At 56.5% G+C, this 24,193-nt stretch overlaps 1 protein-coding gene across 1 annotated transcript in view; it reads right to left on the bottom strand.

The window, feature by feature from the left end:
• The window catches only part of NSUN2 (NOP2/Sun RNA methyltransferase 2), a gene marked incomplete at its 5' end in the record, with an annotated part of 34,223 nt that extends 10,117 nt beyond the window's left edge, over positions 1-24,106 (bottom strand). Inside the window, 18 exons of the mRNA XM_029941291.1 lie at positions 6-213; positions 2,814-2,853; positions 3,913-4,051; positions 4,317-4,397; positions 5,246-5,381; positions 5,524-5,616; positions 5,852-6,030; positions 8,004-8,100; positions 8,477-8,607; positions 9,140-9,213; positions 11,329-11,459; positions 12,284-12,358; positions 14,082-14,274; positions 15,388-15,472; positions 16,185-16,256; positions 18,450-18,555; positions 23,214-23,318; positions 23,913-24,106. Of these exons, the coding sequence (XP_029797151.1) occupies positions 6-213; positions 2,814-2,853; positions 3,913-4,051; positions 4,317-4,397; positions 5,246-5,381; positions 5,524-5,616; positions 5,852-6,030; positions 8,004-8,100; positions 8,477-8,607; positions 9,140-9,213; positions 11,329-11,459; positions 12,284-12,358; positions 14,082-14,274; positions 15,388-15,472; positions 16,185-16,256; positions 18,450-18,555; positions 23,214-23,318; positions 23,913-24,106 (2,139 nt within the window). The remainder of the gene's footprint in view (positions 1-5; positions 214-2,813; positions 2,854-3,912; positions 4,052-4,316; positions 4,398-5,245; positions 5,382-5,523; positions 5,617-5,851; positions 6,031-8,003; positions 8,101-8,476; positions 8,608-9,139; positions 9,214-11,328; positions 11,460-12,283; positions 12,359-14,081; positions 14,275-15,387; positions 15,473-16,184; positions 16,257-18,449; positions 18,556-23,213; positions 23,319-23,912) is intronic.
• Between the last annotated feature and the right edge of the window lie 87 nt (positions 24,107-24,193).

Below are 24,193 nucleotides of genomic sequence, written 5' to 3'. Positions count from 1 at the left end.
GGGGCAGCGCCCAGGTCCGTGTCCCCCCGCGGCCCAGAGCCGCCCGCGCCCTCGTGCGCCACGGCGGCCCCTTCCTCCTTCTTCTCCGCCAGCACCTCCAGCCCCATCATCCTGAGATAGTGAAGCCGCTCGTTCTTGGGCACGAAAGTCCGAATGGAGGCCTTTCCCCGCCATCCGCACAACACGATGGGGCACTGGAGGGTGTCTGGTTTCCTAGGGACAAAACGGCCGCGTGTGAGCATGAGGTGTCCTCACCGTGTCCTCTAGAGACAGTGAGACGCGACCCTCCCCAGAACGCGAGCCACGGGAGGCCCGGGAGTTCGCGATCCTGTGGGGCGTTTTCTCAAAGGATCGGCGCCTCCTTCTCGCCCTAAGTGTTCTCAGCACCCCCACGCTGGCTAGGCTTTCCTTCTAGAAGCTCCCAGTGGAACCACCCCTGAGTCTGCAGAGATCACATACACTTCCAATGTTAGAGGTTCCGGATCCTTCCATCTGCTCGAGTGTGAACACCGGCGAGGCCCCACACTCCCGACAGCAGCACGCCTGCCCGCAGCCTCCTGGCTCATAGTCACAGATGAGGCGCCTTCTGGGTGGCAGAGACCTTTCTCCCCCCACCGCCGGTGCTCCCGGACATGGGTCCAGGTGACCCCGCCTCTGCTCGCCCCCCCCCACCCCCCGCCCCGTCCCATACCAGCACGCTGCCAGTGGCTCCCCTGGCTACTCAATCCGCCTCACAGACCTGCCCGCCGGCTTGCCTTCTGGCGGCCAAGACAGCAGGGACGGCCCTGCTCATGCGCCTGGTATGAGCACTGCACAATCACTGCTGCCTTTCCCACGTGACTCTGGTCTAGTTTTGTGGCTCCTAAATCCCACTGAATAACCCCGTGTCCCACAGCCACGGGACCCAGGTGTCAGGCGTCAGGCGTGGGCGGAGGGAGGAGCACAGGGGAGTTCCCACTCCAGGTTACAACAAACAGGGGCACCTGGGGGGCTCAGTAGGTTAAGCGTCTGACTTCGGCTCAGGTTACCATCTCAGGTTCACGAGTTTGAGCCCCAAGTCAGACTGTGCTGACAGCTCCGGGACTGGAGCCTGCTTTGGATTCCGTGTCTGCTTCTCTCTCTGCCCCTCCCCTGTTCGTGCTGTCTCTCAAAAGTAAACAAGCATTAAAAAATACATAAGAATAAAATCCAAAGAAACAAAGAGAAAAAGGGGCTGAGCCAACACGAGAAACAAACCACTACCAAGAGAGGCAAACTGCCCCGGTCCAGCTTTCCCGGAGCGAAGCATGCACAGCACGGCGGTAACAACGATGTGAGGCACCGACCAGAATTCCCCACCTCCCACTCCGTTTCCTTTCGCTTTCCCGTAACCCGGCAGCCGCCTCTCCGCTCGCCCCACGCGGGTCATCGCGAGGAAGAGCCTGCCGTCACCACTGTCACAAGCCAGTTCCGGGTCCTCGTCTGAGCAGTTGTCAAACTGCCCTTGTTCCTTTGCTCCTGACACACCAGAGCCCTTTTCCCGTTTTTAGGATATTCCAGTAGGTCTCCTGGCCAGCCACGCCCCCCGCAGCGGCCCCCCACCCCCACCCCTGCCGTCTCGAGGAGCACGCGCTTCGCAGCCCCGTCTCTGCCGCGAGCACGCGCCCCGCAGCCCCTGGTTTCTGCCGCACGCGCCCCGCAGCCCCCGTCTCTGCCACGCAGCGCAGACACCAGGCAAGCGCCATCTACACAGCTCTCTGCGGCTCGAGGCACGCCTGGGCACCTCTGTCCTGCATCATGCCCCTCCCTCTTGTTTCCATTTCACGGATGTGGAACCTCGGATGCTGGCCCCGCAGCCTGTGAACCCTGGTTTCGACCTACACCGCCCTCGGGAGCTCTGGCATCGACACGCTCCCGGGCCAGAACGTCCACACCCAGGACTGCCTATCCCCTCGGTCCCCAAAGCGTAAGCAGCAGCCTGCCCGCATCTCCAGCACACTCGAGCCCGGCCAGTGAGCTGTGCCCTCGCTGACCCCTGTACCAGACGACCCCAGTGGCCCCCCCCCCCGGCACTCCCACACCTCCACCCCACAGCCAGGCCCGCCTGCGCCACCGCAAGCACACCAACCCTGTTCCCAGCACCTGCCTCCCACCCGGCACCCGCCCTGCCAGTCCTGCAGCCGCACGTGCTCCGGCCATGGTCTTCATGGCAGCCAGAGGATGCGGACCATGTAGGGTGCCCAGGCCCCCTCCAGCCCCGTGTCCCCTGTCACCACCCAGAGTCAGGCCAGACACCACCTCCCAGGACACGGCATGGCCCCACCCAGGCCGTCCCACAAGGCCCTCTGCAGCCCCGTGCTCTTCCTCCTCTTGAAACCGGGTTTTACTTGAGGAAGCAGCCCCCCTACCTAGGGAGACGCGGGGGCACGCCGCCTGAGCTCCTCGCCCCTCCCGCAGGAACCCGGGGTTCCCAGGCCCCCGAGGGCCGCGAGGATGCATCGGCTCCACGTACAGCGGTCAGTCTGTCCCCTTCGGCAAGGCCCACACCCTGCCTGACGTGGGACAGGGAACCCAGGGACACTGACCGGCCCCTCGGCAGGGGCGGAAGAACCCCACGCCTCCTAACTGCAGCCTCTCGGCTCCTATGGGAGACAGAAATCAGGCACGGAGAGGAGGCTCTACACGTTCAGCTCTCTGATTAAAAGCTGAATGTTCTGGAAGATGTCGTACGATGGTACTTGTCCTAATGTTCCCACAACGCCACCGTCAGGGGAACGTTCCCGACAGGCCCTCGGCCACCCACAGCCCCCGCCGACAGGAGCGCCCGCACTTACATGGGGTCCGGCTCGTACTTCAGGACGACGCTCCCCTTGGCTGGAAGAGAAACAGACAAGTGTCAGCCGGGTAGCGGGTCAGCGGCCGCCGCGGGCAGCGCGCACTCCCGGTCCCGAGGACCCCGTGGGGAGAGGGGGATGCTCCCTGTGCCCGGACACACAGAGCCTGCAGCAGGCCCAGCACCAACCGGGCGGTCCACACGGCCCGGCTGAGGACAGATCAGACCCTCAGGGACTTCCGTGAAGCCCCCGTCCCTCTCAGCGGCCAGGGATGGGGACTGACTTCTGGTTAATTCTCAAAACTCCGGACCAAACAAGTTAACTGTTCCAACTTCCAGAAACGGGTTTCAGGCACAGAACACACGTGGGGAGCGCCGCCGACGAGCCTGCCATCACCCAGCATGGGGTGAAGGCGAAGAGGACAAGCAGGGACGGCGCCCTCGTCCCCAGGACGGCGTCCACCTCAGATGCCACTTCCGCCGGGGCCACCGGACGCCGCGTACCCCCCCCCCCCCGCACATCTTGCGCCTTCCGTTTCCAACAGAAAATGGAACCATGTAACTGTAGGGACTTTGCACAGCGTTTGTGCAAACGGAGCCAGAATCAGCGAACACGGTGTAAACAACTAACAAGCGTGAAAAGAAAAACTCAGCATCCCGGGCGGGATTATTTTTATCCTTAGGTGAAGACATCACTAGAAAAACCTCACGTGGAAAGTTCATTAAATACCAAGACACAGCGCAGCCAACAGCCTCTTCCGGCGGGCTCTGAAAGCGTCCTGCTTCAAGTAGGCTGACTAGACGCCAAGCGAACGCGAGGGCCTGAGGCCCGCGCCCTGCGCCCCTCCCCATTCCAGACGGCCGGGCCCCAGCACCCGCCCAGGCCCCCCCGGGAGGCCTGGGGGAGCAGCGCCATGTGGCGGATGCCTTCGACCCTCCGCACGCGGAGACACCGATTCCGTTTCCTCTGGAAAGGGACAGTGAGAAGAAAACCACAGCCTATTACACGGAAGACGAAGGAAGGTCTAAGCGGCCTCACCACGGACACCCTCGCGGTGTTTACGAGAGCAAATTCTGCGTCTACGTGTTTAACTGCTTACCCAAGTCCTTGGCTTGGCTGTAGGTCTCACTACTAAGTTTCCTAAAAAACGGGTTTTCCTGGGTTAATAGAATTTTCACATCTTCCATGGAGACTGTGATAATCCTTGAATTAATAAACGGATACAACGTGTATATTCCCTGTGGGATAAAGAGAGGCCGCCGTTATGTAAGGTAACAATCGCCCGCGGTCCCCAGGGCCTTCCACACGCCACGCCCAACCCTCCCCTCACCACAGCCCCCGGAGAATGGGCAGGCAAAGCGCCCCAGGGGAGTCAAAGAGGCCAGCAGGTGCCGCGGGCCCCAGGCGCCCAGCCCCGTCGGACTAGCTGAGCACCAGCTGTCTGCCACCGAGCGCTGCCCGTGAGCTCGCGGCCGGAACTACCCAAGTCTCTTTCCACGTTACCTCCTGCGCCAACCGAAACGCACAATCAAACTCTTCGCCACTGTTATTCCGACACCAGACTTTTATCCCAGTGTTTATAACCTGTCGGTGAAGACACAAGATGAAACACACATGAGTCAAGGCCAAATAACCGATTAAAATACCTCCTTCCCCCACAAGGTGGCAGAGTGGCAAGGAGCGCCGACAGGGAAAACCAGAAAAGCTGTGGGAGCCGGCGGACCAAAGCCAGGGTGCTCAGAGCCTGACACCCTCCGACAGCGCTGGTTTGCCGTGCCTTGGGTTGACCAGTAATTACCAAAACACACATTAAAACCATGAAAACTCTCAGGGGCGCCTGGGGGGCTCAGTAGGTGAAGCATCCGACTTGGGCTCAGGTCATGATCTTGCCGTTCATGGGTCTGAGCCCGCTGTCGGGCTCTGCGCTGACAGCTCCGAGCCTGGAGCCTGCTTCACATTCTGTGTCTCCCTCTCTCTCTGCCCCTCCCCTGCTCATGCTCTGTTTCTCTCTGTCTCAATAAGTAAACATAAAGAAAATTTTCTAAAAACCCAGGGAAACTGAACATGCAGACCACGCACACATTCCAGGGGCCAAGAGCAAGGATGTGGCCGCCCTGGAAGACACCAGAGACACCCAACGGACAGCAGAGTAAGAGAGGCAGAAACGGGGCCCTGGCATCGGTACGGGAACAATCCGGACCTCGCGCACCTCCAGAGCACACCGGGAGGCCTGCCGGGGAGGAGCAAAGCCATGACGGCGGCAGCCCAGAAGCAGAGACTTGGAGGAGGATGAAGGGCCCGTCCTAGCAGCAGCGGGACACGCAGACGCCCTGCCCTGCCCCTCCAGGCTCTCCCCCTGCCTGCCGGCTCTGCTCAGGGCCCACGCGACCCCCCAGGACGCCCCTGCAGCCGCTGCCCCCGCGCGGGCCCACCTTCACCCTCTCGCTGTTGTTGAGCAGCACGTTCCTGAGCTCCTTGGAGACCATGTACAGCTGCCTTTTCTTCCCTTCCGTAGTTCGAGTCAACAAATTCATCCTTGGGAACGAGGGATCCAGCGCGTAAAATTTCCTGTGCACAAGACAGAGCTGTTGATGCGTCCGGTTCAGTTACTCGGGAATAAAAGGTGCTACACACGACAAAATAAAAGAGGATTAAACGTGGTCGGTGACACATTTACAATGAGAATTTAGAAGCTCGAATTAATTCTTACTCGATCGGTGGAAATAACGGGTCATCTTCAGGAATAAACACAAACGGATCTTCTTTAAACCCAAACAGTTTCATTTTCTTAGACGGAGGAGGGCTGAGGACAGATGCAGGAGAAACACGGCCCAGGTCGGAGGGGAGGGTCCACGGGGACAGCACCCGCCCGCCCGCACAGCCCTCCCCCCTCAGCCTGGGCAGCACGGGCCTCTGCTCGCAGGCTCTGCAGGGACGCGCCCCCGTCCACACAGCGCCGCCTGCTGCAGACGCCCTGCGAGCCCAGGGGCCGGGAAGGCGCCAGGGGCGTCAGAGACCCGACAGACGCCCTTTCTTACCCACACACTCCGTCTTTCTTACTTCCGTTGTTCTCTACGCTCTCGGCTCTTTCCACCAGTGCTGCGTCGTCCGTTCCACTGACCAGTTTACTGTCCAGCGCAGCAGGGTCCGCAGGGTCCGCAGGGTCCGTGGGGCTGGGCCGCACAGGCTCTCTGGGCTCCGCCGGCCCGCCCTGCAGCTGGGACGGGGACCAGGGTGTCTACACTCTAGAGCTAGCTAGAGCAAGCCGCCTACGCCGCCGCAGGAGGGTAACGCTCTGCACACGAGAGCCGCCCTGCCTTTCCAGGGCGCTCCACACGTAAGAGGAACAGCATTTTCTGGAGTATGGGAAACCTATTTGCTACTATGACAGTATTCGTGGGCACGGTTTCTTTTGAAGTTAAAAATGATTCTACCTTAATCCCACAAAGAGCACACACAATTTCCTAGCCAAGGACGGCAACATGGCCCGCTTCCCTTCATTCCACAACGGGACTGTACACCTGCTGCTCCAGGCGCACTGGGGACATCAGCGGGGCAAGGCCCACTCTGGAGCAGCAGGCGGGGCTGGAAGGACTCGTGTGAGGACCCGCAGCAGAGAAAGACCAGGGCAAGAGTCCTGGGGCGCCTGCAGACACACCCCAGGACGGGGCCGGACACAGCACCTCCGGGGACCCCAGACATGGCTGGTGAGTCAGGAACTTCTGCACTGGGGCAAGAGTATCAGTTTGGCTTTGAGAACCAAGCAAAACGGCTGACTTACTACAATTGCTTAATATGCCCTTTATGTGAAATTATGTGAAACACTATTTTAACCACATGTCCTAGTAAGTAAGTCACAGGAGTTGGTGAAAGTGATTACCAGTCCCTGTGAAATAAGTTTACAGGTTAGGACACTTGGGCACAGAAAAATTAAACCGTAAACATTAAATCAAACATGCTCCATGGGGCGTGTGGGGAGCTCAGTCAGTTAAATGTCCGACTTCGACTCAGGTCATGATCTCACAGTTGTGGGTTCAAGTCCCGTGTCAGGCTCTGTGCTGAGAGCTCAGAGCCTGGAGCCTGCTTCAGATTCTGTGTCTCCCTCTCTCTCTGACCCTCCCCTGCTCACGCTCTGCCTTTCAATAATAAATAAACGTTAAAAAATTAAAAAAAAAAAACAAAAATCAAACAGTATAAAATCACGTGAAGTAGCTCATGAACAGCAGATCCTAGGATTACCACTGAATAAAACTTTAAGTACACAGGGATCCATGAAATATCAGTAAGATGAATTTCACTATGGTTCCTGCACGTCTCAAAGTGCTGCAAGAATGTGGAAGTCACACATGCAGCCGGCGCTCCGGGCCTGAGAGAGCGCTGCTCGGAGCCACTGCCTGGGCCTCTGGACGGACGGGAGTCCGGAGCACCGGGTGCAGGCCCTGAGCCTCTCCCCGGAGGGCCGCTTCCGCCCCGCACGGACTCATCTGGACCCGCCACGACCCGGCCCACGGTCTCCTCTCTGCCTCCCCGGAGGCTAACGCATTATCGTCCACATCTGTAAGCTCGGATCTGAAGGGAAGGCTGACCCTCCGACTGTGACCCCAGCCACACGGTGACAGGACGGAAGGCGGAGGAACACGCCAACGGAAGCAAGGTCACGCTCACACAGAGAAGAGCGACGTTATGCAGGAGGACTCGGAAGGCTGGCCTCTCCCCCGATCCCCTGCTTCGGGGCCTCCTCCAACCTCCGGAGGCAGGGGACCCGGTACGACAGGTCGGGCCTTCTTCATCTCCCTCTCAGCCGGACAAAGTGTCCGTCCTTACGTCGCGCGGCCACTGTGAGGACAGGCTGGCCTGAGGCTGGCAGAGCTCCGTCCGCCTGCGACGGGCTGACCGGGGGCAACCTTTGGGGACACAGCGCAGAAGCCCGCCTGGGGGCCTCGGACGCGAGCCCACGAGCAGCCGTTTCAATCTGCGTCTGAGGCGTCGAAAGAAAGTGTTCGCCCAACTCTGCCTTCTCCAGGGAGCTGTCCCTTTAGGACTCGGAAAAGTCAAAATACAGACCAGCCGCTGCCCGGCCCCGCACACGCCCGTGGTCGGCTGCTCTGCACCCCAAACGCCGTCCACAGCGTGGCCTCGAACCCACGGGAAGAGGCCCAGATCTGCCGCGTCGCTTCCGAAGACGCTTACCTTTGCTGGGCGCTTCTTCCACGGCATGGAGGACTTCTTCACTAACACGGCCACAAAGAACCCTCCGGTGTTCTGGTGGTGGGGCAATATTCTAAGACTAAGAAAAACCAAAACAAAACACTGTGCCAACTTTTTCACTGAAAACACATCGTTTTTGTACGAAGACCAAAGCTACGAAGGCGATCTATGATCTGTGAGCCGGACGTCCTGTCTTGTTGCAAACATTCACACGCCCCTCAGCACGGAGAGGCCAGAGCGTGACGTGTAGAAGGTCCGTGCGCTGTCCAGAGCATAACCGTGCCTGTTCGTCCCTCTCCTGTCGTTTACAAGTGCTCAAGGCCAGCAGACGATAGGAAGCAAGAACTTTCTTGCTGGAAAGTTCACACGCCTACAGTCCGCCACGGGCACGGCCCAGGCCTCGCAGGAACGCCGGGACCCCCTCTCCCCCGTCTCCGAGAGCCCCACAAACCCACCACCGCTCCAGGTGCATCGCCTGCAGCTTCTCCTCGTCCTGTGGTGGGAACATGGTCGGCCGGATCTGGGTGTGTCTGCCGTGGGGAACGGCCTCCCACTCGGAAAACCACTGTCCGTCCTTGGTCATCACCTGTGAACACGAGGGCAGAGTGCCGGGTCCCCAGGGTGCTAGCGTAAGTGCGCAACACAATGATTCTCATTTCTCTCCAAAGCGGAGACTGTGCACGAAGATAAAAATGAGAAAACCTCATATTCCATAAAACAAGACAATTGTTTTATAAAATAGCCATTTTTCACTTTTTCTTTTTCTTATAAACAAGCCTCAGATTTTTTTTGGTTAAAACTGAGAAGTGAATTGTTTCATACTAGACAAAACGAGGCTTGAACCCCAGCCAACAATAAAAATGAAGCACAGCGATGCTTACGGGGAGAGGACGAACCGCCAACGAAAGGCCGGGAACCCCCCCCCCCCTCGCCCCAGAGAACTGTCTGTCTGATCGCACCATCCGTCCTTACATCTAGTTTCGAAACTAACTCTACACTAACACCGACTGCACAGCTCAAAGTGGCATCTACGGACGTCACCCAAACACGGACGCTCTCAAACGCTCACGCCCGTGACGCGCCCAGGCGGCACGTGCTGGCAGGAGCCACAGCCTCACCTTCCAGTGCGAGATGCCAGGCATCCACTTCAGCCCCGGCAGCTCGGAAGACACGTCCGCGAGCTCCAAGGCACCTACGGACCAGAAGTAAACATTGTTCACATCGCCCAAACCGGGGAGAGACCACACGCCTGGGCTCATGCGAGATGCCCAGGAAGGGGCGCGCACGCACGGACAGCATGTCAGCGGTCCGGGGAAGCGGGCCGGCAGGCCAGCTCTCCGCGGGGGGGCGGGCGTAAGGTGTAAGGGGAGGTCACTAGTTGTCCCTCACATCGGGGGACGGCGAGGCGCGTGGGTGACGGCGTAACACAGTGTTGGGGACGAGAGGCAACCTCGGAGCCCCGCAAGCATCCAGGGGAGCCCGCGGCACGGCTTGAGGGGTCCCGCCTCAAGGACACTGTGTCCGCAGCAGCACCGTCAGGAGGGGCTGCAATGCAAGACAGGGCCGGCCGGGGGTCCTTCCCAGTAAACCTCAGTCTGCAGATCACGGATGCAGGTCTGACAGCCTCACAGGAGGGGACACCCAACAACGCTCCGCAGAGGCGGTGAAAACGCACGTGACCATGAAAATGAGGCACAAGGACCCTCGAGGCCAAGGCGGAGCAGCACAACGCCCCACGACCTCGAAGCTCCGGCTCCCGCTCCCCTGCCCGGGTGACCTCGCCCTTCCGAGCAAGTGCTGAATTCCCGGACAGGTGTGCAGGCACGGGCCTGGCCCAGCAGCGCTCAGCGGCGACCCCCGAGTCGCTGGGACAATGGCAGTGTGGGCGCGGGCTGTGCAGACCGGGCATGCGGACTGGGCGTGCGTCTGCCTCCCTGAGGCTGAGCGGGAGCCACTCCGGGGACCTTGGTGGCCGTGCGGTGCCAGGCTCAGCACAGCCGTCTTCCTCCAGGAAGCCGTGCACACACGCCGCCTCTGACAGACGGTGGGGACAGCAGTGACGACGCAGTCTGAAACCACCACGTGCAAAAAGACGGCCACCGCAGCCAAACCTAGACTCCGGGGGCCCAGCTGCCCAGCAAGGAGAGGACGCCGCAGAGGACACGGCCACTACTGAGTGACCTCGTGGCTCGTCTCCTCACACGTCATGGAAAAGTGCCCACACACGTGGAGAGGACGACCCTGTGAAAAACACCACTCAGAAATCCCATCTTTCCACGAGCCAACACGAGCACAGCAAAACAAAAGACACATGCTAAATTCTAATCGAGAGGCCTCTGAAGGTGTGACCTAGGGCGGACCCCACAGCAGAGGTCAGCCAGGCCCTGGAGACAAGGGAACCCGAAGCCTGGAGAGCTGGGTTTCAGTTACCTTTCAACTTCCCTCACGCATGCATGTGTGTAAGTTCGGTCATGTCCTATTCGGGATTGTAATTAGTTTGAAATTCCCCATTATTTCCTTTAAGGACGAGATAACGGGGAAAGTTAACATTTCAGTAAAAACGTACATGAAGAGAGAAATGCCTTACATCTGAACGTCATGGGCACTGGCCTAGGAGCGTCCTCACACCTGTCGGGTGTCCCCGCCCCCCGCAGGGCGGGAAGGCCTCACAGTCGTGACCGCTGCGGTCACAAACACAGAAGACGACAAGGGGAAGTCGGGACCCGCGCACCGTCGGGGGGCGGGGGGGCGGACGGCACGGTGCACCCTCCAAAACGGAGCGGTGATCACCGCGCCGTCCCGCAACCCCAGAAGACAGCCACCAAGAGGACGAGAGCGGGGCCTGAGTGCGTGCGCGGCTGGGGTCCCTGTCGCACTGCTCACGGCAGCCGACAGGAGGAAGCAACCCACGCCCACCGACGGGAACTGGGTCCACAAACGGGGCATGCGTGACTCGGGGGCCGGGTGAGGCGCGCCCTGGGACCCTGCTGTCCCCCCGCAGACTCGGAGACGGCAAGCGGGGTAATGGGGACTTGCTTCGCGGCCCGCAGTTCCAGTTTTGGGACCCTGGCTACCTGACGACGCGCTCCCAACGCTGCCAAAGGCAGGCTTTAAAACCGTTAGCGTGGTGAGCGTCGGGTCACGAGTGTCCCACCACAAGCACAGGTTTTCCGAACGACCCCTGCGGGAAGGCAGACACCGCGTCCCAACCCGAGGCAACCCATCCCCGTAACTCGCTAGGCGTGCCGCGCCGGCTCTCCGAGCGCGTCTTTAAGCGAGGGCACCTCCCCGGGGCGCAGACGCTCACCTTCGCTCTTCTCCAGCAGAGACGCGACGACGGCCTCGTCCTCCACGGGGTTCAGCGAGCACGTCGAGTACACCATGCGCCCGCCTTCCACCAGCTGCTCCGCGCCCCGCGTCGCGATCCGCAGCTGCAAGCTAAGGGCGGACGCGGCTCAGCCCGGGCCCCCGCGCGTTCAGTCCACGCCTTCACGACAGGCTTACGACACGCTACCAAACGAACGGTTCCCAGAAAAGGAACTCTCTAAGGTTCTAAAGGACCCAGCAGGCGGTTCGCGTGGACCACTGAGCACGCGTCTGCGTAAACACCTCGCCTGCTGCCGTTAGCCTTTCCCAGCGCGCCAACGAGCAACGCACAGAGCTGATTAGTGACCGAAAGCAACATTTTACAGGAGTTTCACTATTCAAAAGCCTCCACCCCTGTGCAAACATTTGACTTTTCTATAAACGACTCCTGTCCCTTAGTATATAAGTATATATAAGAATGTATCATTTTACCGTGAAATTAAAAAAAAATTCATAGCTCTGTAACCTAACCTGGTGTGCTAACATCCCTACGCAGAGAAAAACCACCCAGTCCAAGGCACTCGCTGTTACACGAGTTATCTCTGAGTTACGATATGTTTGTTCTTTTTCCTTCTACTTTTAAGAATTTCCCAAATTTCCTTTAAAGACAATCAATAAATATTTGAGATCAACACAAGAGGACAGAAAGCAGAGGTCTGGAACGTTACCAGAAACGGTCCTAAAAAGCAATTTAAATAAACGTGTGCCTGACATACATCCAGTCTTCAGTTTATGAGTCTGCAAACGTTCCAAAACCAACTGCTTCTGACACGTAAGCCAACACTCTGGATGGTGAGCATTCACTGGCCTCTGTGGTCGGTTAACTCAAGCGCCAGGTCCCCAGACACGAAGCCGGTGAGGGCCCTTCCCGACCCCGCCGGGGGTCACGGACTCACCCGTGCAGCTGCAAACTGTTCAGGGTCGTCCACTTCTTCCAAACATCGATGTTCTTTCTCATGGTGCCGTCCCCACTGGAAAAGAAGGTACTTAAGAACTTACGACTCTGTTCAGGTCGACGACGAGAATTAACGAGTACGTCCTATTCCAGCTAAGTTACAAAACAGCTTACGATTATTACAGACACCGACTAGAACATCTAAATTCTCACAAACTACTAGCAACTTTCTACGCCTGCTTCGGGGACACTAATTACATTCAACTTTTAAATTATACTTGAATTTTCAATTAAGTCAGGAAATAACAGATTTGAGCAGGAAAGCTCGTTCAAAACTTAAAGAGGTAAACATGCTTCCGTTTGAAGTAGTGGCAACCAGGGCACAGAGCCATGAACACACAGAAGACGTGTGGACCCTGTTACTTATCAACCCGGTTAGTCAACGGTGGCAGTCTCATCAGATTTACATGAATAACGACAGACTTACACTCACAGGGACTTTCCACAGCGGATTCAATTAAGCCAATGGAAGTTCTTGATCAAGACCTTTCTGCATAGCAGGTTAAATGTTTTTGATTTTCTTTTACTTAACGCAAATTATTTCCATGTTAATTTCACACACGAGACTTGATGAATCAATCGCTCTGCCCACATCTAACTTTATCTACCCACTTCTTCCCAGGGTACTCCTGGATCTGCTGGCTTTAGTCCCCCCGGTGGTCCAGGCCTGTCTTGAGGGGAAGGGGCGGCAGGAAGGAACGTCCTAGGAGATGGAAGGACTCTCCCACGACACCCCTGCCGGCACGGCGCTGGATTCGAAGTGTGCCGTGCTGCTCGGGAACTTGCTCAGCTTACGCCCCAGTGCTCAGAAGTCGCCGCGCTGTCCTAAGAGGACACGAGACAGGAGTTCTAGGTTTCTGATCACGAGAGCACAGGGATGGGGCAACTCGGACCCAAAGGAGACGGGACAAGCGCGGCTCACGACCCTTCTTCGACCGCACTCCGCAGGGGCAGCCCGCCCGGTGGCTGAGCGCGCTCGCGCCAGCACGGCCGGCCACGGCTTGTACAGCGGGCTCTGCTGCGGGCAGGCGGTCAGCCATGGCTTCAAGGAGTCGGAGTCTGAGATCAGGCGCCGTGATCACACGTGGCCGGCGTGGTGAGAGACCAACCCATGTGCCCGGAGGGTCTGACACACCTACATCACTGCCCCTGGGGGCTCAAAAGATGTCTTCCGTTTTATGCTGCTCTTTTTAGAAAAACTCAGGCATGCAGTTGGGCCACAAAGTTCTCCCGTCCGTGACGTCTAACAGCGGGCGCTCCCATGTAAATTTTTAAGGAACATATGTGCACACACACATCACAGGAAGTCTCAGACTCCAAGGTGCCCCTCCTGACTGGCGCCGTGCCAACGTTAAGACGGGTCATAGAAACCCGGCTGATGAGTGTCGCTCCTCAAAGCGGTGTCCGTCACGCTCACGGCTAGCGCCAAGAGGAGTGGTGGGACAAGCAAGCCGTTCCCAGCATCTACCACAGCGACGGTTACTATGTCATCCTCTCGGGGACTCTACCCCTCGTGAAGACCGCACAACCATCCGCCCTGCACCCCTCTGTTCGGGACCCTCTCTCTGCTGTCTGTTAATCACTGAAAGCCTGAGGACCCGGCTCAGGGCCGAGAGCCTCTTCCCCCACCAGGGCCCTGAGGACCATGGGTCCAGGCGCGTGCGAGTTAGCCCAGGCCACTCCTGACCTGACCTCCTCAGCGGACTCCAGGCCTCCCGGCCTCTTCCCGCCGGAAGTACCTGCAAGGGACGTCGCAGAGAATGCGGTCGTAGAAGAGAACCTCCTTCCGGCCGTCCACGTCCACCGTGAGCCGCGGGATGCTGGCCGCGTCGTGGTTGACCACCATGACGCAGGGGCTGCTCAGCCGCTTGGCCTGGTGAACCAGCAGGTAGCAGCGCTTGTTGTCCACGTCGTTGGCGATGACGAAGCCCTCTGAGGACAGGGACGGGAGCGGCAGGTGAGACGCAGCGCCCGCGCGGCAGCACCCACCCCCACACGCGCCAGCCGAGACGGTGGCTCCCCAAAGCCCCCAAGCCACAGGACATGTCCTCGGTTAGTCAACGGCTCTTCCCTGTGCACCCATTACGATGCCACAAATGTCTCTTCCGTAACCTTTACTAACAACTAAAACGGAGGCTGAGGGACAGACACAGGTGAGGGGACAGCAGAATGGCCTGACGGCGTCTACGCTGCCTGCGGTGCTGCGTGCCCACCCCACACCCTGCAAATCGGGTTTCTGGGGTGCCGCCCAGGGGGTGCGACCTGAGCCCCTGGGAGACCTGGGCACCACCTCCTTTCCGGTTCCGCCACCAGCAACAAGGCACGAAAGCTAACGGCATTTTATAATCAAGATCAGTCTTAAAACAAGTAATGTAAACCAGGAATAGGAAGAGGCTCTTTATCATGAACTCAGAGAAAATAATTAAAACTAGAAAAGAATAAAGAAGCCCTTTCACAGCAAAGCAGCAGTCAATGAAGAGAGCGCGCAGGACAAAGCGACAGAGGCAGGCCCCCAGGACAGAGCGGGGCAGGGGGCTCGCACAAACGGAACAAGGCTGGGAGGCAGGGAGGCGCGTAAAATGTCGCACCTGCACCTGCAACACTAGCGCGGCCTGAGCACCGTGCAGGCTCTGAACAGCCCCGGCCCAAGCCTGCGCCCACGTCACGCGCGAGGCTAACACTGTCACCTCCTGCGGCGGACGTGAAGCTCAGGCGGCTGACCGAGGCTCTTAACTACGCTCTGCGGCCTCTCTCATGGCCAGGAGTCACCACAACACCCGCAACAGGACAATGTTCCTACTGGAAACTCACGCCGAAGTCTACCACGACTTCCTGGAGAAAGGCCACTGCGCTCCCAGAGGACACACAGAAGTCTCAAGCGAAGCCACTTTCCCACCCACATGTGAACACAGTGTCTTGGGGACTGGTCATGGTGGCGTGCAGACTGCGGCAGGCACAGAGCGCCAGCCAGACCCCAGCCGCGGGGACGTCCCCACCTCCTCCTCCGCCACGCCAGCCCGACCCCCGGGGCAGCCCAGCACCCACCTGGGAAGGGGACGCTCATGTCGGCGTGCAACATCTCGATGAGCTGCGTGGTCTTCGATCCAGGCGCTGCGCACATATCCAAGATCTGTTAAAAAGCAGGAAATGGTTGATGTTTTTAAGATATCGAACACTCTACACTTATTTTAGTATGATTTTATGAGTCATTCTAGTATTTTGATTTTTAACACCTAAGTACGTCTCTTTATAGAATGAATCTACGACGTGATACAGTGAACCTCCAGCGATCCCAGGACCCGAACAGCACCGGAAACCAGCGGAAACACCACACTCAGAGGTGAAGGGGCCAGGACGCAAAGTGCGAGCGGCACTCTCGCAAACGGCCTGCGAAGGGGCAGGAGTGCCCGGCCTCATCCCCGCCCGGCCCCTTCCGGCCCTGGGACCCTGAGCTCAGTGCTTGCGCTTCCCTTTGCCTCCTTCCCCTCATGTGGAAACATGGGAGGTGACGGCAGCGACCCTCACGGGGATGTGCGGAGAGCAGAGCGCAAAGCAGCGCTTGGCCTGTAACAAGTCCTCAGGACGTGTTCGTCCATCTTCCACCTGATGGCCTCAGTGAAGGCCGCTGAAGGTAATCAGTGCAGGAAATAGACGAGGGAGCAAACCTTAAAGCCGGATAAAAGTCATGGGTTGTAAAATTTAAGACAAAAATGCAAAAAAAAGAATCTGAAATAAAATACACAGCATTCTCTATCAAAAGTAACAGGAAAAGAAGCAAAAACAAAAGTACATGAAGAAAAAGTGTCCATAAACAATGCCATTTTCTGTCTAACACAGGATACCTTATGGTGAGGCTGAGCGTTAAGTAACAGCGGTGGGATCATGCTGACAGCTTCTTGACGGCTGATATTGCCCTGAGAAAATAAAAAAAAAATCAGAGTATTTAAAAAGGCAGGGCATTATTTCACATGCAACAGAAAAAGACCACATAATCATCACACATGAGACAGAACAGTTACACTATCACACAGGATATTATGTAAATGAACAGATGTTCACGCTAGTGGGTAAATGGTTAATATCTAAAGGCCAAGAAAGGACCATTTACAGCAAAACCCATTACCGTTAGCACATCAGAGAGGCCGGTATGATACTGAGCTTTACAGAAGAGGGAGGACGTAAGTGCGCACAGTCTCAAGAGCGGAAGGTGGATGAGCTCCGCCCGAAGGGGGACAAGGGCCCTGAGGCAGCAGCAGCACCAGGGACAGCGCCCCCATGGGCGCAGGACACAGGCCCCCTGCGGGCCTCCCCTCCAGCTAAGCCCGCACCTCCTGGGTGAGCCCTCCCGTCTTCCAGGAACGGCCCGGGTCTGCTTCCTACCCCTGAGAACCGCGTCTCAGAAAGGTGACGACGCCAGTCAGCGCTCCCAACTGCCCGTCTTGGCGATGAGCACCTGCCATTCCCGCGACGCCTACAGGCCTGTGGACTCTGCCGGTGGGTCAGGGGACCCGTGACAGCGTCGGCCTCGACCACTACTCTATTAAACAGCCTTGAAAATAATCACTTAAGAAGCAATGAAACGCCAGCTGCCAGGAGACTCCGGCTCGGATACGTGGGTCTCTTGTGCCTGAGGAGCCGTCTGGGCAGCCGGTGTCTGTCCGAACCGAAGTACACACTCACATGCCAACCTGCAGAACTCCAGGCCAGGAGGCCTCTGACGTGGTCGGACCCCCATCAACTCACGAGGCACGCGGACCCCCAGCTCCAGGTTCCGCGAACGCTCGCGCCTGGTAAGCCTGCCCTGTGTCCCTCCAGGTTTTCCTTCGAGCATGTGAGCAGTGTGGGGACACGGGGCCCCTGGCCAGACAGCCCGGCCGCCTGTCACGTCTCCCATACACGTTCGGAAGAGGTCTGCAGTGGGTTTTGGATCAGGAGTCCACAGGATGGGACGCTCCCTGGTTAGGTGAAGTGACCGCACACCTCTTCTGGTTTTGAGCGCCGCCCCGCCCCGCCCCCACAGCCCCTCTGCCCCGCGGTTCACGCTGGAACGAAGAACCGTCCTCGGTGTCAGGGTCTCCTCACCTGACGTTCATTCCGTCAGGTCCAAAGTGGAGCCAAGAACCCCTCCTCGCACCGACCCCAGGAAAGCCCAGCGATGTGGCAACACCAAGGTCTGACTCTTTCCTCACAGGGGTGGGGGGCGGGGAGAAGCCTGGCCAACAGGAGCCGCGGCCGGCGGCCGCCGCCACACGGAGTGCCGCCGCGGCAGCTCACGACGCGGGTGGAGCGGAGGTCGGGACTGGGGCGCTGAAGGGCGTCTAGACTGAGCGTGGCTTCAAGGGGAGAATCGTGGGAAGCACACGGGACCTGCCGGTGTCCCAGCTCAGAACGAACAAAACTAAACATCACCGGGAGAAACACAGAGGGCTCCCTGGCTAGAGAGAGCAGACTAGAGGACAGGAAGGGGGACTCTGATTTTAGACAGGAGAGGAACGATCCCAAAAATCCAAAACGGAAGCAGCTCAACTTACAAGAGACAAACCTCGTGGGGGTTTGCTGAGTCACACGGGGCGGGGGCACCGCTTCTCTGTGACGGGAGGTCTGATGCTGAGGGCAAGTCTACACCCAGACCCACAATCGAGGAACTCAGGAGGGCAGAGACAGGGAGGGGACACGGCGTCACACAGGAAGGAGGACCAGGGCTGTCAAATTCAGGTCCTGGCTGTGTTTCGAGGCAAAGGTGGGGTATAGACGGGAGCAGGGGAAGAACAGAAACCACAACCCGAGAGCAGACGGACAGAGGTCCCGGAAGGACGCCTTACGCCGCAGAGAGCCGTGCTCAGCCCGGTTCGGCCGTGCCAAACCCGCGAAGACAGGACACCCGGCCGAGAACGGTCACCAACGTCTTCCCCACAGTCCAGCGCGACACGAGCCAAACCAGGGAGCAGCTTGTGTATCATCCGACGCTCCCAGTGACAAACATGCTTTTCCACATGCCCTCACCCACCTGGTCGCTCCCAGTGACACGGACAGATAAAACCCGCCCGCAACACCAACCTGCATCTACAGCTTTGAGGAAACCAACAAATCTGAATAAATCTACTCACGGATTCGGTTTCGCTGACCAGGAACTGGTGAAACTTTTCCAGTTGTGGGGACTTTCTCAAGATTTTTCTACTTAAATTTGTGTGCCAGGCGAGCTCTTCTGGATACCTGACCAGAAAGAAGGGAACACGTTTACGGCTTAAATATATTAAAGTGCTCTCTTAACAGATCCTGCATCAAAGAGACACCCAATGCTGCTCGGCATTCTCCTATCCGACACCCCCGGGGGGAGCACGTCCTCCAATCCAGGGTCCCCGGGGGGAGCACATCCTCCAATCCTGGGTCCTCATGGGGAGCATGTCCTCCAATCCCGGGTCCCTGGGGGAAGCACATCCTCCAATCCTGGGTCCTCATGGGGAGCACGTCCTCCAATCCCGGGTCCCCGGGGGGAGCACGTCCTCCAATCCTGGGTCCTCGTAGGAAGCACATCCTCCAATCCGGGGTCCCCGAAGGGAGCACGTCCTCCTACCCGACATCCCCATATGGAGCAGGGAGCACGGCTCTAACCGTATCATGGCCCAGGCAGAAACAGGAGCTGGCGATGCTGAGAACCGTGGACAATATTGCCACTATCACAACAAGGAACGTGTAAAAGTAGATGACAAAGGCGGCTCCCTCGCCGTTGGGCACGTATTTTATTGACGGTACAGAGGCCATCGGGATAAACACGTCAGGTGACACATGGTAGAAATGCAGATCCCACGATCAAAATAACCCAACTGAGGAGCCATGAGAAGGCCTGACAGACACGTAAATGAACCTTTCTTACTGTTTCTTTCACCATGTCTAAAACAGAACAGTCCAATAATGTAATCAACTGTCTCACACGCCAGGAACCTTGGTGCCACCGCCTGCACTGACTGGCCCTGCAGGACTGTCACTTACAGAAACCTGAGAAGAAACAGCTGCGAGTGTGGTTCAACTTTCTATAATGACGCTGCCAATTAAGAAATAGGTCTCTACTTTTTTAATGTTTATTTTTGAGAGAGAGAGCGAGAGCGAGCATGCGAGCCTGCAGATGCGTGCAAGCAGGGGAGGGGCAAAGAGAGAGGGAGACGCAGAATCTGAAGCAGGCTCCAGGCTCCGAGCTGTCAGCACAGAGCCCCACGCGGAGCTTGAACCCACAAATGGTGAGATCATGACCTGAGCTGAAGTCAGACGCTTAATGAGCCCCCCAGGTGTCCCAGGGTACAGATTTCTTTAAACGTGGCTCAGCCCTGATCACTGAGCACCTGCGGCTCTGGTGGGCACACTGCTGTGACACAGAGCCTTGCTCCAAGGACCCAGGACTGAGCTACGCACACATGGCACTCGGTGGTCTCAGTACTTACAGCTCAGTTTAACGATGCAGGACAGTATTTCCAGTGTCAGTTGTAGCTAAGTGACATCCATGAAAACGGAATGGGAACACTTGCAAAACAATACATGGGACTCCTCTGAAACAGAGTAATTACTTGAAAGAAACTCAGGCCTCGAGATTTTAAGACAGGACTCGACTGTCAGATTGTGAGTCATGTCCGAGAAGTACTTTCTACCAGGTAACAAAGATTAAACGGGCTGAATCTCTCTGGCCACCGTCCAAAGGTCCCAGCGCCTGGTCTCTGCTTCCTATGCTTGCTTCCTTCTTCAATATTTAACCTGTTAAAAAACCTAAAACCAAAACACAATCATACTTACCAGGCAATTAAAGAGATTTCTCCTAAATATGCCCTTTGGGCTCCTTGGAGGTGAAGCGTGGGAATGCATTCAAATTTACCTTCATCTGCAGATTCTGCAAAACCTGACACTTTGTTACCCAATTCCTTGCAACCCTGAACGGTCTGCGACCAGTGACAGTGAATTCTGCACGTGGCCACATTACCAAATCACCAAAACAAGGCCACATACTATTCATCAATAGGTGAATTTTCATTTCCTATATATACATAAGGAGTCTAGCTATAGCTCGAGCAAACAGTTCCTCATGTGCCTTTTACAATGAATTTCTAATAGTTAAAAAATGTAAATTTACTAAGATCAAAACTCTCCTCCAAGTAGTTAAGATTGTGGAAGCTACAAATGTTATGAATAAAATATTTAAGGGGCACCAGGGTGGCTAAGTTGGTTAAGCGTCTGACTTTGGCTCAGGTCATTATCTCATGATTCATGGCTTCGAGCCCCACGTCGGGCTCTGTGCTGACAGCTCAGAGCCGGGAGCCTGCTTCACATTCTGTGTCTCCTTCTCGGCAATGTCTCCTGCTCACATTCTTTAACAAAAATAAATAAAATCATTACCAAAAAAAAAAAAAAAAACCACCCTGTAGATTTTAACATCAAATAAAATATATTTAAAACTAAATACAATTTTTAGTTAATGTGATTTGAATGTAACTCCTAAGCCTTCGAAGTCCTATTTGGAAATGTGTCGTGTCTTCTGAGGATAAAGTAAAAGCACCGCTGTCATCTTTATGCCTCATAAATTCTTACAAAGAAAAAAAAATCTCTGTAAAAATAACATTTATGAGAAGTCATCTTCAATCCAGACATTGAGAAGGACATAAACGGAATGACAATAAGGAGTATCCTCAACAACTGAGCATTGAAATGAGGCTTTTATAGGATGCTTTGGGATGATTCCTTATAGTTCTGAGTCTACAAAAAGGAAAAAAGAGAAATCAGCCTGAGCTGGGAGTCCCAAACTGAATATTCCTTCAAGAGTACCTGGTTCCCTTGGGGCACCTGGTGGCTCAGGGGGTTAAGTGCCCAACTTTGGCTCAGGTCCTGACCTCACGGTTTGTGAGCCCGATCCCCGCGTCGGGCTCTGTGCTGACGGACTGGAACCTGCTTGGGGTTCTCTCTGCCTCTCTCTCTGCCCCGCCTGCCTCTTTCTCTCTCAAAACAAATCAATTTTTAGGAAGTCATTTAAAATATCATGGTTGCCCAAAACACTTTCCTAACATTAATTCTTCTACGTCCCAAAAGGTCAAGAATGTTCCAAGACTTATTTTTTGAACCACACAGAAAACCCCCAGAAGTCTTGGGAAGCGTCTGCCCTGCTTGCTGGCGGAGAGACCTACGGTCGCCTATGCCGCCCGAGTGAACGTGACTGAACGTGCGTACAGTACAACCTGTCACGTAACTGTCACCGATCATGGACGAGCCGACAGTCAGGGACCCAGAGTGCAGGACGTCGTCCACACCCCCCCTTGTGTGCTCAGAAGACTAACGCAAACAGCAACACGAAGGGGGTGACTGGTAGCTATTAAGTGACTCCCGTTCATCCTGCAACCAGACAACCACAGGGCCTTCCTCCGCTGCTGGGGAGCCGCCTCTTCATGCACCCATCGCCATTCTTCCACAATCAAGATGAAAAAGCACCTGTCGAACGTTCAGAGAGCCAATCAAACAAAACTTTAACGGTGGCCTCAGAGAATGGTAAGAACAGCACGGCTGATTCTCACAGGTTTTTGGGAATGTGCAGAAGACAAGTCCCACAGCGACCTGCCCGAAAGCCCTTCCCCCCTTACAGGAAGCACGGTTCAGCTCCTCCTACTGGCCATTCAGCCGTGCTCATCCAAAAACCTTCACATCTAAATACAAAACTGAAGGAACAAACATCTTCAGGGGATTATGTGAAGCAGCCAACATGTGCAGAACTGTTAGAAACATACACAGGACAACCTTAAGCCCACTTCTTCTGAAAATATCAGATGGCCCTGCTTCAACACCAGTAACATCGGTCCAATCTCCACACCACGGCACCGGAGGGGAGTCAAGTCTAGAATCTGGCCCCTAAGAGAGCGGAAGAAGCTGGATTATGTGAAGGCAAGGTGACCCAGCATGTCATAAGCAGGGCCTGGAACAACATTCCTTTTCCAATGACCTCAGGACAGGGGGCCATGCAACTAGTGAGTACCCGAGTCATTTTCTGCACTGGAACCTTTGAGTTTTCAAAATCTTTCTTAAAAAGCCATCATGATACTTTTTCTGGCTTAAAACTGTAGATTTACTTATTCCTGTATTCCCGAAGTGCATCTTATAATGGTGATATCTGCTTCTGAACTCGGCCTAATACCGACTTTAGCATCTGGCCCTCCGCATTCACTCCAAAGGTGTCTGCTGCACACAGCTGTGATACGGCCACTGGGAAATCCGAATGACCGTTGGAAGAATGCAGTTTTCTACAGCAATCGTGTAAAGTCATCGTTTTGGGAGAGCTCGCAGCGCCTCAAGGTTGATCATCTGAAAATGTGAAACTGTCACAATTCAGCGACTTTGATGTGTACAGGTTAACTCGGGGCGTGGTTCCTCTGGAGTCTGTGCCTGAGTACTCCAGGCATCTTCCAAGACCCGCAGGGCTGCCTTCACCTCACTGAGACCTGAACTGGGCCGTGAGGAGCCCAGGGGTGACCCTGGTCAGACGGAGCGTATCCTCCTCCTCAAGGTGGGAGGGCCCCGCGGCAGCGGTTCCGACACGAACCCGCAAGGGGCTCAGGTGGAATCGGGTAGGAGTGCTAACATCATGGAGGACAGAGGCTGCTGCCCTTGGAAAAATTAACTGAGCCGAAGACTCAGAGACAGGGGCAAATCCTGGGTGCAAAGCTATGGGCCGGTGTAAAGTAACACAGATAAAAAGTAGGGGGTAAAAAGAACGTGATGGCGTCTGTAACGGAGATTCAGATTCTCACAGGCTCATAACAAACACTTTGCCCGGGAAACACGCTGTCAAAGCCAAAGATTAAAGTCCCAAAGGAACATCCAACAAGAGAAGAACCGGTTTTACCTACCAGCTCAGGGGCTGGGGGACTTCCACTTTCTGGCCGTCCACCTCCAGGTTCTCCAGCTCCTTGAAATACTTGTTCTTCAAGCAATGGAGAATCTCTTTTGCGTGGCTGTTAAAAACAAATAAGTTTCAAACCCATCGGAAAGGCTCCTGTGAATGAATCTGAGACGATAAGTGTTTCAAAACAAAACCATCTCTGCGCTGACCGAAGCCGTTCTTGCATCCTGCCCTGTCACCCTCTTCCTTCAGAGTGCAAGCCATCCGCACTGCTCCGGGGCGAGCAGGTGATAAGCTAAACGGAGGACTACTTGGATTCCTTCCCTCCTACATATTCCCCCGATTCCTATTTACTTGCAACTCCTCCCGGAAAGAAGGGAACTACAAAGCCTGAAAACCCAGAGACCCAGCGTTTCAGCGAAACTACGGAAAGCCATTAAGTACACGTGCTCCAAGGGGAGGCGTCCTCAGCTCACGGATCCCTCTGGGACTGCACTTTCAGGGCTGATGCTAGCCTCCCAGCCTGCGACACCTCCTCGGCCGGTTCCCTCCGACCCCCGTGCTCCCTCCTCCAGACCATGCTTCCAGACCCTCGAGTCCATGGCGCCGACAAGCTAAGGCTGCACTTGTCGGGGTGACCAGGGCACCCGCGTCTCTCACCAGCCCCAACTCCCCAGCACAGGAAGGCTCGGCGCGGCCCCTCTACCTCTTGTAGCCAGTGATTCGCAAGGTGGCGGGGAGGGGCTCCCTGAGCGCTTTCATGAACTGGTCCCACTCGCCCTCGGGCACGATCTTGAGCTCCTGATAGTAGTGCTCGAAGAGCTTGTTCTCCTTGACGATCTCGGGGTACCCGCCTTCCCAGCCCTGAGGAACGAAATCGGGCTCGACTCGGGGCCGGGGGAGCCACCCCGCGCCGTCCCGCAGGCCTCGGGGGCCGGGCGGCGGACAGGGGCCCGGCCCGCCCTGCCCTCGCCCCGACTCTCACCG

This window comes from Suricata suricatta, chromosome 6 (assembly GCF_006229205.1).
Source record: "Suricata suricatta isolate VVHF042 chromosome 6, meerkat_22Aug2017_6uvM2_HiC, whole genome shotgun sequence".
Taxonomy (NCBI): domain Eukaryota; kingdom Metazoa; phylum Chordata; class Mammalia; order Carnivora; family Herpestidae; genus Suricata; species Suricata suricatta.
This window is presented reverse-complemented; position numbering and strand designations above follow the sequence as displayed.